Here is a 19,759-nt window from a genome sequence, read left to right on the forward strand (position 1 = left end):
AAAGAAGGGCTTGGTGTGGAAAGTTTAAGGAGGAAATTAAACTAGATGAAGGTAGCATATTTTGCAAGTTAGACTACCACTCTAACAATCTTTACCTTTATTACATTGTCAGTAAAACACGACCAGTAAAATTGTTTCCATTCAGGTGACAGCTGTTGCAAACACATTATATACTTTAGACCTTGCCACGATTTTTTTCTAATGCAAATCAAGTAATTTACAATACTATTTCCAAAAGCTAACCAAGAAGTGTGAGGGACTTTTTTAGATTATAAACCCATTCACATCTCAGGCTTCATTTGCAGAAGCGTTCTAAAACCTAAGTTGAAAACATCCTCCTAAAACCAAAGGACTGAAAGGTTTGAATATAAGATATGCAAGTTACTGATGGTAATTTTGTTTCTCGGTAACAATTTCAAGCCAGAGTAATTTTCTAGGTCATCCGGGAGAAGATATGCTAGCGCCAGTGAGAGAGAAATATCAGTAATAAAGTTCCTTAACATACAAAACTAGGATATTGATGGGAACAGTCTCTGAAATTTCTGGCATTGACCCAAAAATAACCAAGCAACAGCAAAACATCAAAACCTCTAATAAATCCTGTCTTCACTGCTGCCAGGCTGCCATGCAGTACAAACCTGAGAATTTATAAGAAATCGCCTGTTTGCAATAAGGAAGCATATACAGTGTCATTCTGTGTGTCTGTGTGTGTCAAGTGAAATTCTTAACAGGCAATTCATTTTGTGATAGATATTAATTTTGAGAGTTAAAGGAATGAGGCAAAATTCTGTCATTATTTTTTGTGTTTTTTGTCTGTGTCTAAAGTCGAGGTGTTCTATGTAATTCTATACTGATGTTGCTGCTGAAATACAGAAAAAGCCTGGGGAAAAATGTTTCATATACAGTATATAATTGTTTAACAGATAAGTCTTTAGACATCTTGTAATTTGACATGAGATGTGTTTGGGCAGCGTCTGAGTGTGAGACAGAGCTTGAAAGTGGGTGTCTGGTGTCACTATGGTAAGCCTAGATATGGCTTTTATTTACCTACCCTACCCTCAATGTGTTAAAATGTTTGTATCTCCATTTTAATAGTAAAAAGGACAACCTATATTTTCAATAGCGCTATCGCCAATTATGATATTGTGTTTGTGGACGTTCCCTGCCTTACAGATATGGCTCTAAGGCTCATGTGGACAGACTGGAGGAGGTTACTAAGGAGATTGAGGCTTCGGGAACATATCAGCTGAAAGATACTGAGCTGATATATGGAGCAAAGCACGCCTGGAGGAATGCTGCCCGATGTGTAGGAAGGATTCAGTGGTCCAAACTACAGGTTGTGTCTAGTATGCCTGAAATGACTGCTTCTTTTGGTAAAACTCTGTGCTTTGACATGATGTTTGACAATTCGTCAAGTAATTTGGGCAGTTGTTAACTTTTTCCCAAGGCAAACACTGTAAAGGTCTGACTTGTGCTTCAGTTACTCATTGGATGTTCAGGTCAATGGTGACGCTCGGATCAGCTTGCACAAAAACAACAACAATATTATTTAATTTGTGTAATCAATCCACTTGATAACACTAATACCTAATTAAGGCACACAAATTACCAATAACTAGCTGCATGTTGACATGCGCATTGGTAGCATATTAGCTCTTAATAACAAAATCCTGGTTCTAATCTCTAATCTGCTTTATATTTGCTGGTCAGGTTTTTGATGCCAGAGACTGCACCACAGCCCATGGAATGTACAACTATATTTGCAACCACATCAAGTATGCCACCAACAAAGGCAACCTGAGGTAGAAACACACACTTTTCCATTGTTTGTTTTCCCCTTTTCTTCAGTTTTTCTTGCATTCCTCCTACACTCTTTCTTCCATCTGTCACTCTATACATCTCATCCCCTTCTCCATTTCTGACTACCCCGACTTGACCCTCTGTCCCATCTGTCAGCCTGTGCTGCCTCTTAACGCTGTATGCAACACTATCTGCTGCCCGTCTATCTATCTGTCAGTGTCTCAGCACCAATCATTGCCCTGCTGGTAAGGCGACAGACCTTGCTAACAAGCAGTCGTTTGTCAGACCTGCACAGGATTCACACAATTTCTGCCAAATCTTAATAACAGGTGACATCTCCCATTTGTTTCTTGGAGGATGTATAGATTTTGACTCATTACTGTACTTACCCTGGCCCTATGAAGGCAGCTTGGATACACATGTTGAAAAGAGGCGGTGCCAGATCCAGACTACGGCACTGTCTGGCATGCTATAACATAAACAGACATCTAAACAAGAAAATACTGCCACTGCAACAGGAAGTTAAAATGAAAAATCTTATCACCCTTTTCTTAGGATTTATACATTATAGATATTGATGTCATAAGCCATTTTTATTTATTTTTTAATTTTTTTAACTATAAACTGATCAGCATACATGAGTAATGATAAAAAAGATCAATCTTTTGATATTGTGATGGATGTGTGATGTGTCTCCTAATAAAATGCTGCCCGAAAGCTGACAATGTCCCCATTTGTCTTAGCAGGGCTTAGTACACAGCCTAGTTTTCTCCAGATGTAGACTGTCAGCACAACAGGCTCCGATTTACACCAGCTGCTCAGCCATACTATCACACCCTCCTCGGCAACCTACAACCAGTTTAGCAATATTAACACTTATAGAAAATCAGATAGATCAGGCCAGAGGTATTCAAGCTTTGTCCTTTGACATGATTAAAGATACCTTATGGCTGATTACTTGCACAGTGTTACCCATTTTTTAGCTATCTTGTTGATTAGTATATCTCGTCACCCAATGTTATTTACATATTTAGCTTTAGATTACATATTTACATTTATTTCACTCTACAAATAGTATGTGCAGAGACCGAGACCACCATGCAACTGATTCATGGTACAGATATTCCTGTGGCAGGTTTAGGTTTACTATTATTATTATCTTTTCATACATATATTGTTTTGTAATAATCGCTAATACAAAAAACGTTCTAACTACTGATAAGCCTCTTTCATTCTTTTCTGTGTAATTTCTTCAGGTCAGCTATCACCATATTTCCTCAGAGGACAGATGGCAAACATGACTTTCGAGTGTGGAACAGTCAGCTGATTCGATATGCAGGTTACAAACAACCCGACGGACAAATCCTGGGAGACCCTGCTAATGTTGAATTCACAGAGGTACACATAAGAAGATGTTTTTATTCAACATGATTTTAGATAAAGCTGGGGCATTTTCTTTTTTTAGCCTGTTTGCGCTGAATTCGCATGATTGTCTGTCTCCAGATCTGCATGCAGCTTGGTTGGAAAGCTTCGAAGGGTCGTTTTGACGTCCTTCCCCTTCTGCTGCAAGCCAATGGAAATGACCCTGAGCTGTTTGAGATTCCTGAAGACCTCATTCTGGAGGTGCCGATCACACACCCAAAGTGAGTAATACTTTTCATCCAAAATATACAGAATGTAGCAAAACGAGAACTGAAGAGGCTGCACAAGATATTCACCCATTTGCACATCTTTTTTAGCAATACTTGTTAAAAGATGATAATGTTAATGCCAGGAAGTCTGATTGGTTATCATAAAATTCCAACTGTGATGGATTTTTTCACAGAGAGCACAGCTAGCCATCTTTTATCTGTTGCTATTCCAGCTTTTATGGTAACATAGCTTCCTCATGTTTTTTGTTATTGTGTTTGCTTTACCCTCAACAAAAGTTTCATTTTAAAATTGTAAGCCAGTGTATAAAAGCTATAAAGCCCTTGGTATTCTAACTATTAAGCTGATGTAGCACTGTAGCGTCCATAATCTCAATAAAGAATTAGGTTTTACTGCTACACTAGGTTTCACAAACACAGATGCACACCAAGCTAACGCTGCATCCCTACACGCTACATAATGCATTACAAAATGCCTTGACACACAGATCTCCCTGCCACACTCCCCCAAAAATGGCATCTTCTGCTCTCTACCCTGCATCAGCTGGCCCTCAGCTCTGACAGCAGCTTGGCACAAGCTGTGGCCACCAACAGTGTCTCATCATTACACAAGATTAGACCCAGCTCTGTAAACAATCTACAGTGAAAGCAATGCTATCAATCCCCCTGAAGGTTGTGAGAGAACCAGCTTGCTCTGTTCAGCACTCAAAAGCCTTTAAACACAGATATCTTTGTGGTAATGCTAGTTTTGGCTGCACTCCTTTTAAACATTGTGTCTCAGAGGTAATTACAGCATATTGCTAATGTGGCAATGGGTAATTTCCTGACCTCAATGGGGAATATGTGTTGAATCATCTGATATAGTTACAGTCCTTAGTCACCATTCCCCTGTCTCCTTTACTCAGGTATGAGTGGTTCAAAGACCTGGAGCTGAAGTGGTACGGCCTCCCTGCGGTTTCCAACATGCTGCTGGAGATTGGGGGTCTGGAGTTCACTGGATGCCCCTTCAGTGGCTGGTACATGGGCACAGAGATTGGCGTGAGGGACTTCTGTGACAGCTCACGCTACAACATTCTGGAGGTAGTATGTTGTGCCAGGATACAGTGTCATGTTCCACTAGAGAGGGGGGAAAGAATTGGAGGCACAGATTGACTGCAGCCTTGTGTCGAGAGGAGCATGTGTTGTGTCACCAAACGATCCAATCAAAATGCCATTCCTCTTCTAATTGTGCCCACTGAAGATAGTTGATTTACAAGATTTGTCATAGAATATAATCCTTATAACGTTTGTTAAACGCAAACGACATTCTAATCACATCACATTTATTTTAGAAAAATCTGAATTATATGAAAACAGTTTTGTAACAAGAACAATGGAAACTGCTGAAAAAACTGCTGATTTACATATCAATTTACAGATCAAAACAGTCACTTCTTTCATTTTTTTTATGTAGGATGTTGCTAACAAGATGGGCTTGGACACCAGGAAGACTTCTTCCTTGTGGAAAGATCAAGCACTTGTCGAGATCAACATTGCTGTTCTTCACAGCTTCCAGGTGCGTGTATCATTCATCATTCATTAAAGTAATACATTAGCAAAACCAGATGTCGAAGTTCTGAAGGTTTGTAGGTTGCTGTTTGACACAACCATGGCTATAGTCATATTGGATTCACAGCAGCTGCAGTCTTTTGAGTCACTTGGTGACAAAAAAGATCATCTTATACTTAGTTTAAACATGCATGACCAAACCATAGCCGAATTAAAATGTTGAGATTTGAACAGGATTGCAACCAAAAACGTTAATGTGGTCAGTTGAGCCAAAGTCGGCGGTTTTAACATCAGGAAGATGCCTGTCTTTTTATTTTATTAGGGTTGTTCCCTTTAAGATTTGCCCGTTATACCCATCCAAGTATTTAAGACTGAAAAATTGAGAAATACTGAATTTTCTGAATTTCCTGCAACATGTAGTTGAAACCTGCACACCGTAAAAACATTACAGCTACTAAAATGAATAACTCATACTTGGTGACAATTGTTTTTTGTTGCGCATAGGGTTGTATCATGATTCCAGAAAACAACTAAAACCAGTATTTTCAATCATAGGGTTGCACTGGTCATCGAGAGCAATGTCACCATCAGTCACTATCTCTCACCCACAGAAACACATCTTCTCCTTAAACTCTCCTCTACTGTGTGTTGCTTCTACAGTGCCTTAGCCCGAGTTAGCTGAGTAAACTTGTTGTATTAAACCAAAGCGCCTGATCAAACCGTTTGTATTGAATAAAGTCAGAAATAATTGTGAAGTCCTGCCACAACTCTTGACGGCAGCTGTATTATGCCGCAGAAGATGAAAAAAAACTGACACTGGAGCTAAGGTGTATTTGTGATCCCTTTACTGATGAATTAAAGAACCCCTTAATCGATACCTCAGTTAGAAATACTGAGAAGTTACATTAGAAATACATGGCAGCCATTAAGAATGCAATGAGTAACAGATGACATTCTTAGAAATCTAAAATTTTGCCAGGAAAGCTCTCATACCTTATGTGAAATAATAAAGTTGTTTTGGCTGTATCTTGAGCCTTATTTAAACCACTTTAAATCACTATCATCAATCATTCCAAAAAGTGTTTTGTTTGGTTGTGAAGTTACACTTACCACAATTCATGCTTTCCATTTTTAGACTTGCAAAGTGACCATAGTTGACCATCATTCAGCCACGGAGTCCTTCATGAAGCACATGGAGAATGAGTTTCGGGTGAGAGGAGGATGTCCTGGAGACTGGGTGTGGATTGTGCCTCCAATGTCAGGAAGCATCACACCAGTTTTTCACCAAGAAATGCTCAACTACCGTCTCACCCCTTCCTTTGAGTACCAGGTGAGAGGAATGAGCGTTGACATATGCTCATATGACATATGTAATAAATCATATCTCCATATATGAGATTTTCTTAATGACACCAACTTTTCTGCTATTTTCATCTGTAAAAGCCTGATCCTTGGAACACCCATGTGTGGAAAGGAGTCAATGGAACACCCACAAAGAAAAGAGCGATAGGATTCAAGAAGCTCGCTAAGTAAATCTACTTACCTTTTTTTGAATGTTCTCAATGTTTTAAACCTTTGTTTTAAAGTCAAAGGTAGATTGTGACCCTAAATGTCAGAGATAGTAAATGGTGTGAAAAGAAAACTTTCCTGACAAAAGTGATCCACATGAGACAAAGCCAGTGTGCTCAGCGGTGAAATTCATCCAATCAACCCCTCTGGGAGTAATCAGAGTTTTGTCTGTCTGTCTTCTGTGTACACATGCACTTGTGCGTGTGTATGATCTGCTATTAATATAATTGCCTGAAGGATATTATAAGATAGGTAATCAGAATTGTCAACCATCCAAGGATGAAATGCTTTAACGCACATCTTGGCAGGAAGGAGCTCTCTCATCATGGCAGGAGACAAAAGGATTGCAAACTGTCCCCACGAATTACTTTTCCTTGGATGATTCAGATGCTTGGGCTGCGTCTTCTCTGCATCTCATTCACACCGTCTCTCTTGTAATCTCTGCAGGGCTGTGAAATTCTCTGCAAAGCTCATGGGCCAAGCCATGGCCAAGAGGGTTAAAGCCACCATACTGTTTGCTACCGAGACGGGAAAATCACAAGACTACGCCAAAACTCTCTGTGAAATCTTCAAGCACGCCTTTGATGCAAAGGTATGCTTGCTCCTACCTTGCATCATCATTTCCAAATGGTTGTGCAGGAGCCTGTGTGTAATTTCATCGTCTAATTGAAAAAGGAGGAATTCAAAGTCCCCCACTATTAACCCCTGCTCTCTGGTTGATGAAGCCACGCAAATGCCAGCTGAGTACAGACGACAAAAGGGCTGAAGAAACGGTCCTTTTTCATTTTCTTTTTCTTTCATGCAGTAAAGAGTTATAAGTCAGAGGTAAGATTAACCGCTGAACCATTGAGCAGCGCAGTAGTTAAAGACAACATCCTGAAGCACCCCTGGAAGTGCAAATCTGTTTACAAAGGGGGGGGAAGGGGTGGGTATATTCTGCTCTCAATCATACACTCTGTTTTTTTTCCTCCAGGTCACATCTTATTTTTTCTTCCTGTTTTCCTTTTGCCATCAATCACACACGGATACACTCTTGCATGCCAGTGTGTGTATGCGTGTTTCACTGAGAGTGGGTGTGTGTAGATGGAGGGCAGATGTGAATGCCTGGGGCAAGTCTTTGTTGTGGGGCTAAAGCCTATTTTCTCTTCACGCCTTTTCTTGTGTGTCTTTGCGTGTGTGAAATGCAAGTGTGGCCTCGTGGCAGACACACACCGTGCCGAGTAGTATGCATCATGCCAGCTTGATGTGTGGCAGCAGTGTATTATCATCTCGTTAGAGGCGAGGACAGAGTGGTCATTACAACCTCCTCCTCTGCCAACGGCTGCTTGTTCGGCCTTAATTTACACACTCAAGTCATTTGTCATTTGAAGTGTATAGAGGAGACGTATGTGGAGACACAGTGTAAGACACAGTGTAAGTGGCTAAGATTCCCTCTGTAAAATTCTGTTTTTGCCTACAGGTCATGTCCATGGATGAATATGACGTGGTGGACCTGGAGCACGAAACACTGGTATTAGTGGTGACCAGCACATTTGGTAATGGGGATCCACCTGAGAATGGAGAGGTACATATTCAACATTCAACAGATCTAGTTGACAAAGCTCGGCACAGACTGCTAACCGTCTCTTATTTGTTGCTGTAGAAATTTGGAGCTGCCTTAATGGAAATGCGCCACCCAACATCCAACACGGAGGACAGAAAGTAGGTTTAGCTCATAACTCACCTGCGGTTATATTCACTGATGTCAGCTGCCATCATTTTTATCCCTTGAGGTAATAATCTCTCTGTTGTGTCCAGGAGCTACAAGGTCCGTTTCAACAGCGTGTCCTCCTATTCTGACACTCGGAAGTCCTCCAGCGACGAACCAGAGACCAAGATTAACTTTGAGAGCACTGGACCTCTTGCTAATATCAGGTAAAAAAAACTAGGCCCTAATAGATTAACTGGTCATAACTGTATACTTCCTGAACTATGCTTCCTTATGAACAAACCATACTAGAGTTGAGTCAATTCAATTATGCAGAAGTTCATGCAGTCGTCATTCTTGACTCTTTTCTTTGCTCAGCTTCGTATTTCTCACCGTCATCTCTTTGGTGAATCCTGCTATGCTGCACTTTCCAGATTGTGAAGCTTCTCTCCTTCTCGATACTTCTGAGCTGCAGGAGTTTCTAAAGATATTGTCTATCTTTCAGTCCTAGAAGATGTAGTTTCTCTAATCCTGCAACATTTATCACCCATCTGTGGTATAACTTTCAGGCTCAGAGCCAAGCACACAAAGGCAGAAAAGATTTAGAATCCACTCCAGTCCTGTTGTCATCTTTTCACTCCGCTGATGCCCCCCGGGAGATTCAATGCTTTGCCCATTATACTTTCATGTTTAATGTGGTCTGGTGCTCCAGCTGTTGCTTCCACTTCCTGTCTGATCTCAAAGACTCATTGTGATTTTAAATCATGCTTTCATCTTCCAGGTAACATTTATCTCCAAAACTTCACATCATATTGTAAGATAAAGATAAGATATTTATTTTTTTAATCAATGATCCAAAACTGTAATTTGTCCACTGTAAATACAGGATTTTCTGTACTAATGTCTTCCTTTTAAAGAAATAATCTTCAATTGGGGAGCACTTCTCCCATTGGAGATAATAGACTCTGGATCTGTTGGTCTCTTAAATGGGCTATTCTCCCAAATTCATCTTTCTTCATGGCTTTCTTGAAATTATGCTCAATATGGTTGAACCTATCAGCTGATCTCATTCCTTTTCTCAAGATCTCTCAGGCTGTATGATCTGGAGATCTGTAAGATGCGCTTGTCTTTTGGCCCTCTCTCCACCTTTATCTTAGTCTTGCATGACATCAAGCCGATCAGTGGCCCTGATATCACTAAATTAATTTCTCTGAATGTCACCTCATCATTGTTTTGTTTGTTCTATGTTTTGTTTTTTGTTTTTTTTTCATATTCTTATCATATAGTTTTTATCTTGTTTCCAGTAGAGTGAGATCCTCCCCAATACGGTAAGATTGCTTAGTTTATCTGGCATTTTTAAACTTTAGGTGGAAATATTGTTTCTATGTCCTGTCTTCATCCAGGACCCCTTCTCCTTACCTAAAAGATACGCTTTTGATTAAAGATGCTAACATAACCCCATACATATGGAGTTGTGTGTAGGTCTTTGGGGGTGGCTGCTTGAAAAAGATGTGCCTAAATAGAGCCGGGTGAGGTATGGTGCTCAGTGAATGGGAGGGATGCCACCTTAGTCAGTTCCAGCTTTAAGCATTATCTAAAAGTAAAGTTTTAAGCCTAAACTTAAAGGTATGTTGGGAGAGTGTCTGCCTCCCAAACCCAAACTTGGAAGTAGTTCCATAGGACGGGGGCCTGATAACTGAAGGCTGTGCCTCCCATTCTAATTTTGGAAACTTTTACAACTACAAGCCTCTGAAAGCCTGTGCTCTAAGTGCTCTATTAGACAAGATGCATCCATGAGCTCCTGAAGATGTTTAATGCTTATAGCTGGACCATTAACTCATTCAGATCTTTAATCTAAAGATCCTCTAAACTGTCCTCTAAACTTCTTTATAATTGTATGATTTTTGCCCTTATTTTTATCAGTAGTAGATGTTTGATCATTTTTAACCATCCCACACAGTATTTCTCCAAATCGAGCTATTTTCCATAATATTCCTTCAGTATTTACTCCAAACGAGAGCAACTTTGAACTATTTGAGGATCCTAATTGTATCCCAATAGACAGTTTGTTGATGCGTTTGAAAGAAGGAGACAACAGCTTTTTTTTGCTCAAGCTTGACTCTGATGACTTATTTACAGTGAGGCAGCTGGTCTGCAATCAGAAAAGCAATTTATATCACATCTACATCTACTTTAACCCAGACAGGACAAATATTTGTGAATACGCAGGTTGTTTTCAACCGTTGCTGCGTTTTGAGAGGGTGGAAAGGGCATGTTTCAGACATCACCTCAGACGAGACGGCTTTTAGCCGTTTATGTTTATGCTTTGCTCTTTTTAACAGTTTCTGTCTCTCCATATCAGTGTTTTCTCCTCATGTATGTGCGTCTGTTTAGGTTCTCAGTATTTGGCCTTGGCTCCAGGGCCTACCCACACTTCTGCGCCTTTGCCCACGCTGTGGACACGCTGTTTGAAGAGCTGGGGGGCGAGCGCATCCTACGCATGGGAGAAGGAGATGAGCTGTGTGGCCAAGAGGAGTCATTTAGAACATGGGCCAAGAAAGTTTTTAAGGTTAGTTTTTTGTGTTATGACCCTTAGGGATTGTGTTCAGTGTTTGCAGACATTTCTTTACCTTTACCTCAAAATTGGTAGGTAGGCTAGGTGTAGCTACTATTATATTGTGTTTCTAGTGGAACCATAGCATCATCTAGTTACATCAGAAAGTCATCTCACTGACCACAACAGTCAAGGTAGCACTTTAAGGTTGTTTGCTCAAACATAACATTGAGAAAGTTGTTACTTTCTAAAACTGTCCTCCCAATACTTTTGGTTCACCTCATTCTCGGCTTCTAATGGATATTTGTGTTGTTGCGTGTCAAGGCTGCCTGTGATGTGTTCTGTGTTGGCGATGATGTGAACATTGAGAAGGCCAACGACTCCTTAATCAGCAACGACCGCAGCTGGAAGAAAAGCAAGTTCCGCTTGACATACACAGCCGAGGCCCCGGCGCTGACAGAAGGTAAGTAATTCTCTAGAAACTGAGTTATGAACTGCTGATGGTGTCTTGATATTGAGGAGGCAATAAGTGCTGATAAGTAGCAAAGCACAAAATAACTGTAATTTTTCAGTGACTCAGCCATAACACCTGAAGCTGTGATCTGCTGCTCGGTTACGGAATGCAAAATTGATAATGCGGTTTCAAGGCAATTTACTTTTGAGGACTAGAGCCCAAAATATTATATTTGGTCTGTAATAATGCCGCGGCTCATTAACTTTTTGTAGATAAATTTAAACGCTAATGACTTTCCGACAATTTTATAGCAGCATCTTAATGTCTTTAATATTTATTGGAAATTGTTATGAAATATTTATCCCAACGCATGTATATATCCGCTAAGGTGCGTTGTTAACTGTTAGCAGAAGATAACTATAATACATAATCATAAAACTGAGTTTCACTGTCATCTGCGGTTGTGTGCATGTCTAGGAAGTCCTGGTTTTGTAATAAGAAAGTTTAGGATGGATGTTAGTTAAGATATTATACATGCTTTCATGTAGGCAGCTGAGTTTGTTCCACGATGTTCGCAGTTCAGTTGCTCTGTCTGTATAGGTACTGTAAAATTATGTAAAACCTTCAGTACTGTCAAATACTGTGATGCAATACACTGTTGAATACTTGTAAAATACATTTCATGAGATGCACTGTACACTTGCATGTCTGCTGCCAGTATTTGACAGTGATGTAATGGTATTGGCTTGATGCCAGGACAAACTTTAGATTCAGAAATAGTGACTCCTGTAACAAGAACACTAAAGGGCCAATTTGGGGTTAAAAACAAGGCAAGCCTTGCCAGTTACGTATGACAGGATTGCATTTTTGAAGGTATATTTATTCATTTTCTTGGTGTTTTTTTGGTTTGATAATATCATTTGCATTAATTGTTATGAGGAAATATATGTAATTTAAAATCAGTTTCTGCTAATGAATTTCATTCAAATAAATGCGGATCATCGTTAAGATAGAGAAAAACATATTTGTTGTGTTTGTTGTTGTTGTTGATGTGCTCTGAAAAGGTTACAATCTATGTAACACTGTTTGCAAAACACCCACACGCTAATTAACTGCATTGTATTGTGCATTCCGTGCATGTGCAGCTACTCTCTTAATTCTGTCCAGATATCATTCAGGAAAATATACGGAGGTTACGCAATCAAACCACATAGTTTTAATCTTTGTGCTAAATCAGTTTTAGGTCCTAAGTCCAAATCTGCACTCAATAACACAAGAATAGTGTTGATCTTCTCATCTAACTCCAAAAAAACAAAGAAATCACATGTAAAGATTTTATTTCTGTTTAAAGTGTCTTGTGATTTTTTTTTTTTCTTTTTAGTTTTTGGGTGAATTGGCATCATATGGATAAGCAAAATTAAAGTAAATAATGAAACTATGATTAATGTCACTGTTACACATGAAATGCAATCTTGTTTATGTCTGCCTTATAGCATTATACAGCATTCACAAGAAGAAAGTTTATGGAGCGAAGATGATCGAGGCTCAAAACTTGCAAAGTCCCAAATCCAAGTATGTATTTACACATACAAAACACTTTTCACAAAAAAGTTTTTTTACATTTTGTGAAAATGATAAATGAATGTTTAATAGGTCCAGTGCATTCTTTATTATTTCTGTTTTCACTGGTTTGTGTTCTGCATGGATCAGACTGAAACTGTTTTTTTTTTTTATTTATTTCTTTTGTTTAGTCGCTCCACTATATCTGTTCAGCTCGACACAAACAGCCACGACAGCCTGCGCTACAAGCCCGGCGACCATCTGGGCATCTACCCTGGCAACCACGAAGACCTGGTAACAGCTCTCATAGATAAACTGGAGGATGCTCCACCCGTCAATCAAATAGTCAAAGTGGAGTTCCTGGAGGAGAGGAATACTGCCCTAGGTGGGTGATGTTATTATCAACTTTGTATTACTGTGCGAATCCAGTAGACGTGTAATCAGGGAGGTTCCAGATAGAAATCTGGGCGGTATGTCAAAATGAAAACGTGAATAAGTGACGGGCTCTCATGCCTCAGCAGACACCACAAGGTCCCAGTAAAGCAAAATATCTATGCCCAGAAATTTTTCAGTGTCACTGCATCTTGGCAGTTGTGGTGACACTGGATGATGTAACTGTGATATTCACTGTGACTGTGAAGCAACATGTTTTATTCAAACACAGTATGTGTGCTTGAACAAAATTTACCTTGACAAATAGATCCATTCGTGATAAGGGCTGATTAAACCTCCTGCCCTTTTCTGTAAAATGCTTTCTCTGTTTCCAACAGCAACCATACTGCATTGGAACACTGAATAGTTTCACGCTTAATTTCAATCTTCAAATTCAGCTTTTATTATCAGGATATTTGAAGAATTATGTAGTGTTTATGCACATATACAAGTAATAGCCAAGCCAGTTTGAATATATAAAAGAATATGCCAATAAAACACACTTATCATGATAAAGCAAATAGATTAACTGTACTGTTATTATTTAGTTTTCATGTTAAAAACTGAACTAACGCTACCCAGTCCAGTATCGTCATCGAGTCTTATCATAGCTGTTTTTGCACCAACAAATTCCAAAGAAAAATACCTTAAGTGCCAAATGATTTATACAAAGACACAAGTTTATCAAGACTTTTATCGCCAGAAAAACAAAACTAAAACAAGCAGCAAAAACGTGGCTAAAGACTTTTACTCATTATTGCCAAGGGGCTCTCTACCTGGAGTCCCCTTTCGTATTACACATAGTAATTAATATCCAGTTGATATCTTATGAGAATTAGCCAGCTTTACCCTAATTTTTTTCTGCAGGTGTTATCAGTAATTGGACAAATGAGACTCGTATCCCTCCATGCACCATTTACCAAGCTTTCCAGTATTTCCTGGACATCACCACTCCCCCGACCCCTGTGCTGCTGCAGCAGTTTGCTGCTCTGGCAACCAGTGATAAAGAGAAAAAAAAACTAGAGGTCTTCAGCAAGGTAAATCCACTTATTCTGTTTTGCCAATAACGTTGACCTTTGTTGAGCTGCTGCAACACTGCAGTGCTTCACATGGTTGGTGACCACAGACACGAAGGGCTTGTGATGTACATGTGTAGGCTTTTTATAATCATATGGTTTGTATTCCATGTGGAAGCTGAACATAGATATATATTTTTTATGAATACATTTTTCAAAGCACAGCTCTTTAAAAAGTCATGTCTTCAAGCCATAGCAGCAAATAACACATTCGCCATGTTTGCTATCAAAATATGAGAGACGGTTTTTGCATGTCCAAAAGCCGATTTGATGCACTTTTCACCGATGGAAATGCATCCAGTTGGAGTTAACTGGCGCCAAATTAAAGGCGCTGATCGCTCTAACCCAGAGCCATTCTCTGTTGCAGCGCCTCCCACCATTCACTCTCCATTTCTGTCAATGTGTGGAAAAGGCGGATGAGGCCAAGCAGTGACTCATGCATAGAATCACTGTCACCAAAGCAAAAGAGAACGATGGAGGGCTTCTGAATTAAAAAATTAGTACAGTGCAATCAGCAGTGCAGATAATTTTTGTCTGTATGGATTTTAAATGGATTCTCAATGCAGCATTTTTCTGACCATTATGAAAAATATAAAGGAAAAATAATCAAACAAAGCTCTATAAGATTTGTGGAAAGGTGGAATGTCCCACAAATCCATCTTCAAGATACTTTTGATGTTCATATTTTGTAAATCATACTTGAGCTGCCTCAGTGTTTTAGGCCCATATTGGAGACACCACAGGGCATCTTAATGGACACTGTTTCGTTCATGAACAGCTTGAGAACAAAGCAAAAGTCAATGTTTTTCTTTGTTAGCCTGGTGCCTTTTTTCTAAATTACCCAAATGTCAGTTATGACAACAAAAACATGTGGGCATTGATTGGAGAATGGCTCTGCTTGCAGTCACCTCCTGTAATCGAGTCAGAAATGTTTGTAGATCTAAAAGAGGAAGCTATCCTGTATTTTACTTTCCCTGTGGATGTAGCTTTTACATTTACTTCTTTAACAGAAAAGACAAGAAATACTCCTTTTCCCTTTGTCCCACCTCATCTTTCATCGTTACAACCCAGGGGTTGCAGGAGTATGAGGAGTGGAAGTGGTACAACAACCCCACACTGGTGGAGGTGCTGGAGCTGTTCCCCTCCATCCAGATGCCCTCCACTCTGCTGCTCACCCAGCTGCCCCTGCTACAGCCTCGTTACTACTCTATCAGCTCCTCTCCTGACCTGTACCCAGGGGAGATCCACCTCACAGTGGCTGTGGTCTCCTACCGTACAAGAGGTGAGGACTTACCACTCATGTGAGGACATGTTCTAATGCCTCTCCAGTGATTTAAAGACTTTAGCCTATATGTTGTTGTTTTTTTAATGAAAATTAATTGTATTTAGCAATATGCTTTTTCCTTGAAAGTATATGTCCTATACATATATTTAAGTTAACTTAAGTTATCTGTCTGACTGTAAAAGTTCAGTGTTGCGTTTTGTGTGTGACACACAAACATCCATAATCTCAAGTAGATGGCAAACATTGCCAAAACTACCACTTTTTTCTGCGTTGTTGTTTTTTTCTCACATGTACCATGTACTTATCTGAACATACTACTACGATTAAAGAAGCAGTGCTTCAATTACTGTCATCTTCCCTGAGAAGGGGATAAGGAGAGAGGTGGCTCTAGCCTTGCAGGTGACACAGGGCCACTCTTTGGCTGTTAGTTTGTACACTTAAAGAGTAAAAGGAAGAACGGAGAAAAAAGGGTAACATGATTACTCTGTAATCATCCCTTTCAGATGGAGAGGGACCTATCCACCATGGAGTGTGTTCGTCATGGCTCAACAGGATAGAGAAGGGAGAGATGGTGCCCTGTTTTGTCCGAAGGTAACAATCAAAAGAGAAGATCAAAAACACTTACTTCTGTGTGTTAAAACGCTTCTGTTAACAATATTGTCAACTTTCCCACAGTGCAGCTATCTATCCATATGTCACTCCACATGTCACTCTCCTGGTACAACGTTTTATACATATATCATATCATTACATATATCATATCATTGCCAAGTCATTTGCTGGGTGCAATTTTTTCATTATTCGTCATTGAACTCAATATTCAGGTTTATGCATTCTTTATAAGAATCGTGTGATTATGTTTGCAAAGCTGAGAGATATGATTATAGTTGATTAAAAATGGATAAACTGTTCGCAAGACCCTGCCTGAAAATCATAGCCTGCTTAATTTTAACTAAATTTAAAATGTCCAATTAGCACCTCACCAAAGGTCAAGGGCTAGACTGTAATTTATTGAATTACAGTAAATAAACAGGATATGCGTTTCAATTAGGGCTCTGTCAGGGCTTTGTATTTAGCTGCAGCTCTGCTCTAGTGATGCCCTGGAACAATCAGCACAAGCATGACGCAGACCCTCCCCGGCTGAGATTGGGATTTTACACATTAACTGTTATTTAAATTAGAAAAGACATTGATGTAGATGCCTCATTAGAACACCACCGAGCAATTCTCTGCATTTAAATAAAAGCAGTATGAACAAAGAAAACGATTAACCATTCCAGGAGGGAGCTGGGTAGGTGGAGGAGACGCATTTTAGAATTCAAATGAAGGAGTGATGTTGTGAACACAATGCAGGTATGGAACCTGAAGTCAAGGTTCCATCAATTTGAGTGGGGCAGGTAGGTGGTTTTCATTACTGCTACACAGAGCAAGAGTAGCTATTTGTTGGATTTTTTGCAAAGCTATGTAAGTCAGTTTGTGGCAGTGGCTTCATATTTCAAACACAGACCGAAGTTCAGTTTTTTTTTTCAGGGTCATTCGTTCTACAAATGCTGAAGTTCACATTGTATGTTCATAAGGTCTTCCAGCTATATAGTATAAAATGGAAAAACATGTTCCTCAGAACTGCTGTCACAAACGTTGACTATAACTGGAGGAAGAGTTTAGCCTTCTCATCTAAATTCTACTATTCCTTTAAGTAAACTTTCACTTTCATTATGATTTAACTTGCAGTATCTTTTGTGTTATTTTAGTGCACCATCATTCCAACTTCCCAAAGACAACCAAGCACCCTGTATCCTGGTGGGTCCAGGAACAGGCATTGCTCCATTCCGAAGCTTCTGGCAACAGAGACTATATGACTTCGAGCACAACGGTTGGATATTTTTACTTTTTTTATTCTGACATATGTAAATAGCTCTAACATTTAAAGAGTCTTAGCGCATTGACCTAAATATAAAATCTTCAGTTTTAATTTGTCACTGAAAAACTATCCGGGACAAGCTGATACATTTAATGCTTAATATGCAATTTTAAAGTCATAATGGAATAAAACCAAATCCTTTATAATACATAAAGCTGCGGACTACCACAACTACAGCTCCACTCTGAGCATCAGAGTAACTCTTCCTGTCATGTTATAGGGATTAAGTCATGCCCCATGATCCTGGTGTTTGGTTGTCGGCAGTCTGAGATGGACCACATCTATAAGGAAGAGACTATCCAGGCTAAGAACAAAGGCGTGTTCAAGGAGCTTTATGCAGCTTATTCCAGAGAACCCGGCAAACCAAAGGTACAGGCTCTTTAGTGTCTATAACTGTAAATATGTTAGATTGTCTTAGATTTCTCTGAACTGCTGTTTGGGTCTAAAATAAATTCAGAATACAAGAGCTGAATAAAAACTGCTTTGGTTATAATATTAGTTATCTTCACTCCAACTAATGTACAGTATTTTCTTTATTAAATAAATTGCTGTCTGCTACCTTAAATGGTTCCCAAGATAAATGATCAAGGTCATTTACCTTTCAGTTTTGGAAATATTACTTAAACCCATATCTCTATGCAGTCTCCTGACTAAGATTTTAAGATTGTTTTCTTTGCTCTTTTTCTTACACTTGACCTCTGTAGTGCACACTGATAATTACTCGCTCCCTTTTGTCAGAAATATGTGCAAGATGTACTGCGTGAGCATCTGTCAGAGACGGTATACCAGTGGCTGAGGAAGGAAAGTGGGCACATCTATGTGTGTGGGGATGTTACAATGGCCGGGGACGTTCTCAAGACTGTCCAGCAAATCATCAAGCAGCAAGGCCACATGAGTCTAGAGGACGCCGGATTCTACATTAGCAAGCTTCGGGTAAGTGAGAGGACTTTTAATTGTGCATCATTGTCACTATGATGTTTATCATTAAGCCCCTGCTGTTGTTTAGAGTCTTAGATGAGCTGTAAAATCCTGAATGAAAGGTGGTTCTGTTCATCTTGGACATTGAATCGGACAGTTGTTTTATTTACATTTAATTACATAACGAAACTGAGAATCAAGCATGGAGTGACTGAAAACTGACGGCATGTTTGGCAATTACATACAACAGGAGTTTAACAAAAAAAAAAAACATGCACCATCCAGTGGCATCCAGATATGTTTAGTTCTGTCCAAGGAATCCGTCAATATATTTTCAGCAACTCTTTAACCATTTCATCTTCCTTTTCTGCTCTCCCAACCATGTTGTAACCAGGATGAGCATCGCTACCATGAGGACATTTTTGGGGTCACTCTGCGCACCTATGAGGTCACCAATCGGATTCGCTCTGAGTCCATTGCCTACATTGAGGAGAGCAAAAAGGACTCGGATGAGTAAGTGGTTTGTGCATTTCATTTCCAGTATTTTTATTTATTTTTTTATTGGAAGAGCAATGAAACATGATAAAGTTTGGATTCAATTTTGATTACATGGCTAAATAAATTGCATGGTGAATTGTGAATCATGTGACTCAGTAATTGTATTTCAATAATTCATTTATTAAATAAAAAAGAATAACCAAATAAAAATCAACATGCAATTCATAGAAAATGGGTCCAGTGTAGTGGAACTGTATCCACATATTTTCACATTTGTCTGATGCATTGATGTCAGTAAGCTTTTTGATAAGCCGCTCAAACCCACCACTTCCAGTATGTTACAGTTTCAAGAACTCTTTAAGTACAGTTAATTAACACCAACCTCTTAAGCTACAGCCTACACACTGAAGATGGGAAGTTTTGATGAATGATTGTTCAATACAGTCCTTCAGGCCTTCCTGGTTATTGTGTGAATGATTGTGTTGAATAGCATTTGCCATGAACGAATTAACATCCTTGCATGTTCTAAAACAAGATCCTCCTCTTCAACATCTCCTTGCTTCCGCCAAATCCATTGTGATTGGTTTACAGACGTTCAAAAATATAAGCATGTTAATGTATTTTTTCCTCTATACCAGAATTTTAAAGTAGTACAGCCAGACACTTCACCACTGCTGGCACAGTGCTTTCAAGAAGTGTTTGGCTAATTAAGCCAACTCACAACTGACAGACTGACCTGTTGTCAGATTAACAAAGTTAACCTCTAAGTTTCAGAATAGTAGCAGAGGGGCCAAATCTCTTTCACATA

General features: G+C 39.4%; 3 protein-coding genes across 4 annotated transcripts in view; 1 reads left to right on the forward strand and 2 right to left on the reverse strand.

Moving 5' to 3' along the window:
• Window positions 1-19,759, reverse strand: part of hspb8 (heat shock protein b8) — a 480,000-nt gene that overhangs the window by 421,039 nt on the left and 39,202 nt on the right. The window lies entirely within an intron of this gene.
• fbxo21 (F-box protein 21) overlaps window positions 1-19,759 on the reverse strand; it is a 286,959-nt gene that overhangs the window by 146,843 nt on the left and 120,357 nt on the right. The window lies entirely within an intron of this gene.
• nos1 (nitric oxide synthase 1 (neuronal)) overlaps window positions 1-19,759 on the forward strand; it is a 43,761-nt gene that overhangs the window by 18,000 nt on the left and 6,002 nt on the right. Inside the window, exons 6-29 of one of the 2 annotated variants that reach the window (XM_072387417.1) lie at window positions 1,174-1,336; window positions 1,711-1,802; window positions 3,057-3,198; window positions 3,304-3,443; window positions 4,355-4,529; window positions 4,903-5,004; window positions 6,133-6,327; window positions 6,441-6,526; window positions 7,014-7,158; window positions 8,026-8,130; window positions 8,209-8,267; window positions 8,364-8,480; window positions 9,561-9,581; window positions 10,648-10,822; window positions 11,132-11,270; window positions 12,755-12,833; window positions 13,013-13,206; window positions 14,121-14,290; window positions 15,401-15,611; window positions 16,118-16,205; window positions 17,366-17,487; window positions 17,756-17,904; window positions 18,274-18,468; window positions 18,848-18,966. In XM_072387417.1, coding sequence (XP_072243518.1) covers window positions 1,174-1,336; window positions 1,711-1,802; window positions 3,057-3,198; window positions 3,304-3,443; window positions 4,355-4,529; window positions 4,903-5,004; window positions 6,133-6,327; window positions 6,441-6,526; window positions 7,014-7,158; window positions 8,026-8,130; window positions 8,209-8,267; window positions 8,364-8,480; window positions 9,561-9,581; window positions 10,648-10,822; window positions 11,132-11,270; window positions 12,755-12,833; window positions 13,013-13,206; window positions 14,121-14,290; window positions 15,401-15,611; window positions 16,118-16,205; window positions 17,366-17,487; window positions 17,756-17,904; window positions 18,274-18,468; window positions 18,848-18,966 — 3,183 coding nt within the window. Of the gene's footprint in view, window positions 1-1,173; window positions 1,337-1,710; window positions 1,803-3,056; window positions 3,199-3,303; window positions 3,444-4,354; window positions 4,530-4,902; window positions 5,005-6,132; window positions 6,328-6,440; window positions 6,527-7,013; window positions 7,159-8,025; window positions 8,131-8,208; window positions 8,268-8,363; window positions 8,481-9,557; window positions 9,582-10,647; window positions 10,823-11,131; window positions 11,271-12,754; window positions 12,834-13,012; window positions 13,207-14,120; window positions 14,291-15,400; window positions 15,612-16,117; window positions 16,206-17,365; window positions 17,488-17,755; window positions 17,905-18,273; window positions 18,469-18,847; window positions 18,967-19,759 lie in introns of both variants that reach the window. The other variant, XM_072387416.1, reaches the window with a different exon arrangement.

Source organism: Leuresthes tenuis, unplaced genomic scaffold (genome assembly GCF_036924035.1).
Source record: "Leuresthes tenuis unplaced genomic scaffold, fLeuTen1.0.hap1 SCAF_6, whole genome shotgun sequence".
NCBI lineage: Eukaryota > Metazoa > Chordata > Actinopteri > Atheriniformes > Atherinopsidae > Leuresthes > Leuresthes tenuis.